Source organism: Somniosus microcephalus, chromosome 18 (genome assembly GCF_052327205.1).
Source record: "Somniosus microcephalus isolate GS21.2 chromosome 18, FLI_Smic_1.0, whole genome shotgun sequence".
NCBI classification, from domain to species: Eukaryota; Metazoa; Chordata; class Chondrichthyes; order Squaliformes; family Somniosidae; genus Somniosus; species Somniosus microcephalus.
In genome coordinates this window covers 17,955,410-17,965,751 of record NC_141004.1, presented here as the reverse complement: position 1 = coordinate 17,965,751, position 10,342 = coordinate 17,955,410, and the positions used below count along the sequence as shown (strand labels likewise).

The window sequence follows — 10,342 nt, the reverse complement described above, 5'->3', positions numbered from 1 at the left end:
TCCTCCTTCCGTTAAGGAGGAGCTGCCTGCACCCGACCGCTGGCCGTTGACGGCTGAATAAAAATGAGCCCAGCACCTCGGAGAAGTGCCGGGCTCGCGGCCCACATGCATCTGTGCCGCGGGGGGGTCTTGGAGGAGTCCGGGGAGGGAGGTGCGGGCAGGCGGCCGCCGGGGAAGCGGCCGGCCGCCGCGCGACCTTAATGCGCCGGCGCTAACTTCAGCAAGGCACCTTTTACAGAACGTTGCTTGCGGCTGCCACGGGCGAGGCGGCCGCAACTCAATTTTGGAGTTCGGGCGGGTTACCACGGCAACCGGGACGCTGCGCACACCGATGACGTCATCGGTGCCGGCGCAGCGCTACCGGTGCAACGCCGCTTTAGGGCCCCACTCAATTTTTCAAATGGCCATAACTCTGGCGCTAGTCCCTCTAGCGCCTCAAAAGCGGCGCTAAGGCTAGTGAATTTCTAGGCCACTGTCTCTTAGGCAGTCTCTCAGAACTGAGGACGACTTGCATCCACACTATAAATGAGTTCTCAGGTGACTGATGAGTCCAATGCAGGACCTACAGTCTCTGTCACAGGTGGATAAGACGGTGGTTGAAGGGGCGGGTGGATGGGGTGCTTGGGTTGATGTGCGCTCCTTCCGCTATTTGTGCTTGGCTTCCGCTTGCACCCGGCGAAGAGACTCGAGGTGTTCGGCGCCTTCCCGGATGCTTCTCCTCCACTTTGTGCAGTCTTGGGCCAGGGATTCCCAGGTGTCGGTGGGGATGTTACACTTTTTCAAGGAGGCTTTGAGGGTGCCCTTGAAGCATTTCCTCTGCCCACCTGGGGCTCTCTTGCTGTGTCGGAGCTCCGACTAGAGCGCTTGTTTTGGGAGTCTCATTACGGGCATGCGGATAATGTGACCCGTCCATCGGAGCTGATCGATCGTGGTCAAAGCTTCGATGCTGGGGATGTTGGCCTGAGCGAGAACACTGACATTGGTGCACCTATCCTGCCAATGGATTTGTAGGATCTTGTGGAGGCAGCATTGGTGATACCTCTCCAGTGCTTTGAGGTGCCTGCTGTACATGGTCCATGTCTCTGAGGCATACAGTAGGGCAGATATCACTACTGCTCTGTAGACCATGAGCTTGTTGCTGGGTTTGAGGTCCTGGTCTTCAAACACTCTCTTCCTCAGGCGACCGAAGGCTGCACTGGCACACTGAAGACGGTGTTGGACTTCATCATCGAAGTCTGCCCTTGTTGACAGTAGGCTCCCGAGGTATGGAAAGTGGTCCACGTTGTCCAAGGCCTTGTCGTGGATTTTGATAATCGGGGGGCAGCACTGTGTGGCGGGGCAGGTTGGTAGAGGACCTTTGTCTTATGGATGTTTAGTGTAAGGCCCATGCTCTCGTACGCTTTGGTGAAGGTGTTGATGATGGGTTGGAGTTCACGCAGACGCAAGCGTCGCCTGCGTACTGTAATTCGATGACACAGGATGGGACGACCTTGGATCGGACTGGAGGTGATGGAGATTGAACAGTTTCCCGTTTGTCCTGTAGATTAGCTCCAATCCAGAGTTGGGGACTGTACTGGACACTGTATTGGGGTGTGTACTGGATACTGTATTGGGGACTGGACACTGTATTGGGGAATGGACACAGTATTGGGGACTGGACACTGTATTGGAGACTGGACACTGTATTGGGGACTGGACACTGTATTGGGGACTGGACACTGTATTGGGGACTGGACACTGTATTGGGGACTGGACACTGTATTGGGGAATGGACACTGTATTGGGGACTGGACACTGTATTGAGGACTGGACACTGTATTGGGGACTTTACTGGACACTGTCTCTTAGGCAGTCCCTCGGAACCGAGGATGACTTGCTCCCACACTAAACATGAGTTCTCAGGTGACTGATGAGTCCAATGGGGGACCTACAGTCTCTGTCACAGGTGGGGCAGACGGTTGTTGAAGGGGTGGGTGGGTGGGGTGCTTGGGTTGACGTGCGCTCCTTGCGCTGCCTGCGCTTGGCTTCCGCTTGTTCCCGGCGAAGAGACTCGAGGTGTTCGACGCCTTCCCTGGTTGCTTCTCCTCCACTTTGTGCGGTCTTGGGCCAGGGATTCCCAAGTGTCAGTGGGGATGTTACAATTTTTCAAGGAGGCTTTGAGGGTGTCCTTGAAGCGTTTCCTCTGCCCACCTGGGGCTCTTTTGCCGTGTCAGAGCTCCGAGTAGAGCGCTTGCTTTGGGAGTCTCGTATCGGGCATGCGGACAATGTGGCCCGTCCATCGGAGCTGATTGAGCGTGGTCAAAGCTTCGATGCTGGGGATGTTGGCCTGAGCGAGAACACTGACGTTGGTGAGCCTATCCTGCCAATGGATTTGCAGGATCTTGCGGAGGCAGCGTTGGTGGTACCTCTCCAGTGCTTTGAGGTGCCTGCTGTACATGGTCCATGTCTCTGAGGCATACAGCAGGGCGGGTATCACTGCTGCTCTGTAGACTATGAGCCTGTTGCTGGGTTTGAGGTCCTGGTCTTCAAACACTCTCTTCCTCAGGCGACCGAAGGCTGCACTGGCACACTGAAGGCAGTGTTGGACTTCATCATCGAAGTCTGCCCTTGTTGACAGTAGGCTCCCGAGGTATGGAAAGTGGTCCACGTTGTCCAAGGCCTTGTCGTGGATTTTGATAATCGGGGGGCAGTACTGTGTGGCGGGGGCAGGTTGGTAGAGGACCTTTGTCTTACGGATGTTTAGTGTAAGGCCCATGCTCTCATACGCTTTGGTGAAGGTGTTGACGATGGTTTGGAGTTCGCGTAGGCGCAAGCGTCGCCTGCGTACTGTAATTCGATGACACAGGATGGGATGACCTTGGATCCGCACTGGAGGTGATGGAGATTGAACAGTTTCCCATTTGTTCTGTAGATTAGCTCCAATCCAGAGTTGGGGACTTTACTGGACACTGTATTGGGGTGTGTACTGGACACTGTATTGCGGGCTGGACACGTATTTGACACTGTATTGGGGGTGGACACTATGTGACACTGTATTGGGGGTGGACACTGTATGTGACACTGTATTGGGGTGGACACTGTATTTGACACTGTATTTGGGGTGGACACTGTATTTGACACTGTATTGGGGTGGACACTGTATTTGACACTGTATTTGGGGTGGACACTGTATTTGACACTGTATTGGGGACTGGACACTGTATTTGACACTGTATTGGGGTCTGGACACTGTATTTGACACTGTATTGGGGGTGGACACTGCATTTGACACTGTATTGAGGACTGGGCACTGTATTTGACACTGTATTGGGGGCTGTACTTTATGCTGCGTCAGCTGAAGATTTGGAAGGGTTGAGAGTATCCGCCGCTGTGCGGAGTGAATCAGAGCCCGGAGCGGACACATGCTCCGCACTCACTATCTGCTGTCTACAGCGGCAGCTAAAACTTCAGTCTCGGAGCTGCTTTCTGGGAAATCACATGTGCAAAGGGGGTGGGTTGCTAAATTTAGAAGAATCGCTGGTGAGTGAGTGAGTGTGTGCTCAGGACATGTAGTATCAGGAGCCGCCGAGCGATGTGCGCTGACAAATGTGATGTGAGCTGTCGCTGCGATCGCGACCTTATCTCAGCCCAGGAGTTACACCCAACATCTTCTCCCTATGAAGAAGCCAGCGTCCCTCTGGAAACCCGAGGTAAGTAAGAGCTCACCCCGCAGATCTTCGAGCCACCGGTGTGCGGATTCCCCCACCCCAGAGGAAATTTATTGTTAAAGTTAATGCAATTTTTATTTTAAAAAAACCACTTATGGCTGCAAAGGAATTGAGCTGGGACTCGATCGACCTGAAATACTGAGCAGATAGCAGTCGATTGATTGTCTGGTTTGAAATGCTCTTTGCAAATGCTCCGGTAAGGATAGTTAGTGTCTACTTTCACTTTCTCTCCTCTCTTAGCAGTATTTATTTTAACTAAGCTTCAGCTATTGAGTCAATACCAGTATTTGGAGATCTGATATTTTATTATATATATGTAGCATTGCTTCTGCCCCTTTCTCAGTTTTGTGCATTCTCTTGCCCCTTTTCGCTGCTCAGGTCTCCCATCCACCAGCAGCCAGCCCCTGAGGCAATGGCTAGGTGAGATTTGTTTCACTTCAGACTCAGGCACGCAGTTTCCAAGCACACAGCCACGGGTCAGGGAGGGGGGATCTGCTGCCGACCTGCCTGTGCCACTTCACTGTACCTGTGACTCCCCCCGGTTAACCCAACCCCCCCCCCCACCTCCAGCCTCGTCTCGCCTCTCCTGGTCATCACAGGAAGACACACCTTGAACAAATGACATGTCACACCTCACATCACCTGGCAGAAACTGGCTGTAGTTTGTAAAGAGCTTTTTTTTTTAAAAAAAGGGGGCATTAAATGTTGAAACCACCTCTGGGGGAGGCTTTATGACGATTGATATTTTACCAAAGAATAACTAACTGTCTTGTCAATCGGCCGGCGAGGAGCACGCTTCATTACAACAACAACAGCAACTTGTATTTGCATAGCGCCTTTAACATAGTAAAACGACCCAAGGCGCTGCACAGGAGTATTTTAAGACAAAAAATTTGACACCGAGCCACATAAGGATAAATTAGGGCAGGTGACCAAAAGCTTGGTCAAAGAGGTCGGTTTTAAGGAGCGTCTTAAAGGAGGAAAGAGAGGTAGCGAGGTGGACAGGTTTAGGCAGGGAATTCCAGAGCTTAGGGCCTAGGCAACAGAAGGCACGGCCACCAAAGGTTGAGCGATTAAAATCAGGGATCCTCAAGAGGGCAGAATTAGAGGAGCGCAGATATCTCGGTGGGTTGTGGGGCTGAAGGAGATTACAGAGATAGGGAGGGGCGAGGCCATGGAGGGATTTGAAACAAGGATGAGAATTTTGAAATTGAGTTGCTGCTTAACCGGGAGCCAATGTAGGTCAACGAGCACAGGGGTGATGGGCGAACGGGACTTGGTGCGAGTTAGGACACAGGCAGCCGAGTTTTGGATGACCTCAAGTTTATGTAGGGTGGAATTTGGGAGGCCAGCCAGGAGTGCATTGGAATAGTCAAGTCTAGAGGTGACAAAGGCATGGATGAGGGTTTCAGCAGCGGATGAGCCGAGGCAAGGGCGGAGACAACCTTGTCTGAAACCCTGGCACCTTCAACTTCACAGTGATACGAGCTGATAGTGAAAGTGTGGGTCCCACTCGCATCGCTGTGGAAATGCCAACATGCATCCTTCATGTACAGTATGAATACAACACTAAAGTATTTTATCCTCTTCTGTGTAAATGTCTTCTTTCTGCTCTTTCCTCTCTCATCCGAACCAGGGAGGAGATGTGGGGAATTTTCTTTTTACGCATCGAGTTGTTGTGATCTGGAATGCGCTGCCTGAAAGGGCGGTGGAAGCAGATTCAATAGTAACTTTCAAAAGGGAACTGCACAAATACATAGAATTGTATTGAATTTACAGCACAGAAACAGGTCCATGCTGGTGTTTATGCTCCACACGAGCCTCCTCCCATCCTACTTCATCTAACCCTATCTGCATATCCTTCTAACCCTTTCTCCCTCATGTACTTACCTAACTTCCCCTATTCACCTCAACTACTCCATATGGTAGCAAATTCTAACGACTCTCTGAGTAAAGAAGTTTCTCCTGAATTCCCTAGTGGATTTATTAGGGAATATCTTTTATTTATGGCCCCTAGTTTTGGGCTCCCTCACAAGTGGAAACATCTTCTCTACGTCTACCCTAGGAAACCCCTTCATGATTTTAAAGACCTCCATCAGGTCAGCCCTCAGCCTTCTCTTTTCTAGAGAAAAGAGCCCCAGCCGGTTTAGTCTTTCCCGAAGTCTGCAAAGGAAAGCGCTGCAGGGCTATGGGGAAAGAGCAGGGGGGAGTGGGACTACTTGGACAGCTCTTTCAAAGAGCCAACACAGTCACGATGAGCCGAATGGCCTCCTTCTGTGCCGCATCATTCTGTGATTTTCCTTTATACCTGGCTGCAGGTGTGAGGACTGCTAACGTTTAAAATACCGGCATAATCCCCACATGCATGTTGTGTCAGCCGTGGCTCAGTGGGTAGCGCTCTCGCCTCTGAGTCAGAAGGTTGTGGGTTCAAGTCCCCACGCCAGGGACTTGAGCACATTAAAAAGCTAGACTGACACTCCAGCGCAGTGCTGAGGGAGTGCTGCACTGTCAGAGGTGCCGTCTTTCGGATGAGACGTTAAACCGAGGCCCTGTCTGCTCTCTCGTATGGATGTAAAAGATCCCATGGCATCATTTCCAAGAAGAGCAGGGGAGTTATCCCCAGTGTCCTGGCCAATATTTATCCCTCAATCAACATCCCTAAACAGATTATCTGGTCATTACCACATTGCTGTTTGTGGGAGCTTGCTGTGCGCAATATGGCTGCCGGGTTTCCTACATTACAACAGTGACTACACTTCAAAAGTACTTCATTGGCTGTAAAGCGCTTTGAAACATCCTGAAGTTGCGAAAGGCGCTATATAAATGCAAGTCACGTTCTTTCTTATGCTGTTGCAATCTTGATGTGGAATGGGAGAAGAATTTACATAGAATTACATAATATTGTACAGTACGGAAATAGGCCATTCGGCCCAACAGGCCTGTGCCGCTGTTTGTGCTCCTCACGAACCACTTCCCACTTTACTTCATCTCACCCTATCACCATATCCTTCTATTCCTTTCTCCCTTATGTACCTATCTATTTCCCCCTTAAATGCATCCAATAGGACTAAACAGACTAGATGCAGGAAGAATGTTCCTGATGACGGGGATTCCAGAACCAGGGGTCACAGTCTAAGGATAAGGGGTAAGCCATTTAGGACAGAGATGAGGAGGAATTTCTTCACCCAGAGAGTGGTGAACCTGTGGAATTCTCTACCACACAAGGCAGTTGAGGCCAACTTATTAAATATATTCAAGAAGGAGTTGGATATATTTCTTAAGGCTAAAGGGATCAAGGGATATGGGGAGAAAGCAGGGGCAGGGTACTTAATTTGGATGATCAGCCATGATCTCATTAAATGGCGGAACAGGCTCGAGGGGCCGAATGGCCTACTCCTGCTCCTATCTTCTATGTTTTGAGCTTAGGCTTGGTACTCCCTCCAAATGTAAGTGTCTTTGGACTGCCACTCCCTCCAGTGAGACTGGGCGGGAGCTGGTTAACATGTTTCCAAACCTTTACTCTTGAACTGGCTGTCAGCGATGTTGATCTGAACTCTGATTTAAAACATTTCCCCCCATTCGTTCGGGAAAGCCCCTCAGCTCTTCAGGCTGTGATTGAAAATTTGAGGTCAGTCTTGTGTTGTTGGCTGCTTACTGGCCTCAGTTGTCCCCAGACTAGGGAGATGAAAAAGTCAGCCAGGGTCCCACTTCTAATTACTGTCCAATAACTCTGGACGCAAAAGTGAATGTGATAGATTTTAGTCTTCAACACCTGGGGCGGCAGATCACACACAACAACAACTTGCATTTTTATAGCACCTTAAATGTTGTAAAACTTTCCAAGGCGCTTAAGAGGGAAGCGTTCACAATAGCAGCTAGCATGGGAGGGCCAGGAAGGGAAGTTGGGTGGTCACCGGTTTGGTGGGAATAGGGTCGCGGGAGCAGGGGGTGGGTCTCATGGACAAGATGAGCTCGGAGAGGGCATGAGTGGAGATAGCAGAGAAACTAGAGAAAGCTGCGAGTTCAGGGCTGGGGCAGGGTTGGGGGGGTGGGGGTGAGTGGATGGTGTGGGAGAAACCTTGGGGTAAGTTTGGTTTGGTGGACTAAGGGAAGGGATGGAAGAGGCAGAGGCAGCTGAACAGATGGTCTCAATCTTAGCGACAAAGTTCATGAGCTCCTTGCATATGCTGGAGGTGAGGATGGAGGGGGCAGGAGAGAGGGGATTAAGAGGACGGTTGGTCATTTCAGTGGATAGAAAAACAGGCAATTTCTATAAAGGCCGTGCAATTTGCTCTGCCAGATTATCAGGAACGATTGAACAGGCTGGGGCTCTTTTCTGTAGAAGAGAAGGCTGAGGGGTGACCTGATAGAGATCTTTAATATTATGAAAGGGTTTGATAGGGTAGATGTAGAGAAGATGTGTCCACTTGCGGGTAAACCAAAACTAGGGGCCATAATTATAAGATAATCAGTGATAATAAATCCAATAGGGAATTCAGGAGAAACGTCTTTACCCAGAGAGTGGTTAGAATGTGGAACTCGCTACAACAAGGATTAGTTGAGGAGAATAGCATAGATGGCATTTAAGGCTAGATAAACACATGAGGGAGAAAGGAATAGAAGGATATGCTGATAGGGTGAGATGAAGAGGGGTGGGAGGAGGCTCGTGCGGACCATAAACACCAGCATGGACCTGTTAGGCTGAATGGCCTGTTCCCGTGCTGAACATTCTATGTAATATAATTCTATGAAAGCAGGGATTCAGGAGACAAGTCAAGAATCCTATGTCTTTACTGTAATATGCAGTGTAGAAGTCTCACCTTCATACATACTATTAAGCATAGGGGGGATGATGCATGTGAGTGTGATTTATAATCCTAACTTACTGTAGGATTTGAAATTACTTTTATTTTTTATTTGCTCAATGAGCAAGAATATAATGTAACACTTTTGGGCAGTCACTTTAATCATCAACTAAACCCAGCTCAGCTAGCATGGCCAGATGATCGAGAAAGCTTTCTCTAGTCTAGCACTAAAACACACCTTAACCACAACCTCAGAAAAAGGCCAGCTGTGTTAACGTTTCAATATAAGGGGAAGCTAGATAAGCACATGAGAGGGGAAAGGAATCGAAGGTTATGGTGATAGGGTGAGATGAAGAGGGGTTGGGAGGAGGCTCGTGCGGAGCATAAACAACGCCATGGACCAGCTCGGCCGAATGGCCTGTTTCTGTGCTGTACATTCTATGTAATTACCAGCCCCGGGCAGTGAAGATGAAAATCTGCCTCAATGTGTGTAAAGCAGGTGTGAGGATCAAGTTCCGGTGTGATGCCCCCTCACAGTCACGTCATTTGTTGACGATCGCTGCCTAGGCTTTAAGCATTGAAAGTGGCCCCTTGGGGGAAGGCAGCAGACCTAACACACCCAGACTCCAGTGTGAGTCAGCACTCTCACAAGAGGAGGAGAGAAAAAAAATATTTTGCCCCACCACTTCATATTCGAGCAATGATTTTTTATTACTCCGGAAAGGATGGGTCCTCCCCTCCCTTCTCTGCTTAAACTATCAGCTGCCGTGTGATATCGATGTGTTTTACGTTATGCTACGTGCGGCAAAGGTGCACATAGCCCGCAACACAGTAAGGCATTCTTTTTTTTTCAAAGGAATTCAGTTCGAGGTTTAAGATTTTTTTTTCTCAGCAGTTAAATCTAAAGTTAATACATTACAGTTCACCCGCTAGTGAGACGGTGGCACCCTGTCTTTTAACGCCTGGAATCTGGATTCAGATTCAACCCCCAGGACTGATGGGGTGTAAGTTCCGCAAGCTGTAGGTCTCCTAATTGAAATGTCTTTGAACTGTCTCATCCCATTCGTTCACGGGATGTGGGCATCGCTGGCAAGGCCCAGCATTTATTGCCCATCCCTAGTTGCCCTTGAGAAGGTGGTGGTGAGTCGCCTTCTTGAACCGCTGCAGTCCGTGCGGTGAAGGTACTCCCACAGTGCTGTTAGGGAGGGAGTTCCAGGATTTTGACCCAGCGACGATGAAGGATCGGCCGATATATTTCCAAGTCAGGATGGTGTGTGGCTACAAGAACAAAAAGATGGCCACAGTTTGGCACAAAATAAGCAGTCCCGCCCAGGGAGGACATGTGCTAGAAACTGAAACGTTAACAAAGCCAGTGTAGGAATCTTTTTCTGAGGTTGTGGTTAAGGTGTGTTCTAGTGATAGAATAGAGAAAGCTTTCTCGATCATCTGGCCATGAGAAAGCTGAGCTGAGTGTAGTTGATGACTAAAGTGACTGCCCAAAAGTGTTCTTCCTCATTGAGCAAATAAAAAGCAAAAGTAATTTCAAATCCTACAGTAAGTTAGGATTATAAATCACACTCAATTGCAGCATCCCCCCTATGCTTAATAGTATATATGAAGGTGAGACCTCTACACTGCATATTTTTTTTATTAGTTCCTGGGATGTGGGCGTCGCTGGCAAGGCCCAGCATTTATTGCCCATCCCTAGTTGCCCTTGAGAAGGTGGTGGTGAGCCGCCTTCTTGAACCGCTGCAGCCCGTGTGGTGAAGGTGCTCCCACAGTGCCGTTAGGTAGGGAATTCCAGGATTTTGACCCAGCGACAATGAAGGA

At 49.5% G+C, this 10,342-nt stretch overlaps 1 protein-coding gene across 1 annotated transcript in view; it reads left to right on the top strand.

Moving 5' to 3' along the window:
- The first annotated feature begins 3,379 nt into the window (after window positions 1–3,379).
- Window positions 3,380–10,342, top strand: part of LOC147105063 (uncharacterized) — a 73,190-nt gene continuing 66,227 nt past the window's right edge. Inside the window, exon 1 of the mRNA XM_086011127.1 lies at window positions 3,380–3,689. Coding sequence (XP_085867253.1) covers window positions 3,657–3,689 — 33 coding nt within the window. The 5' untranslated portion in view covers window positions 3,380–3,656. The remainder of the gene's footprint in view (window positions 3,690–10,342) is intronic.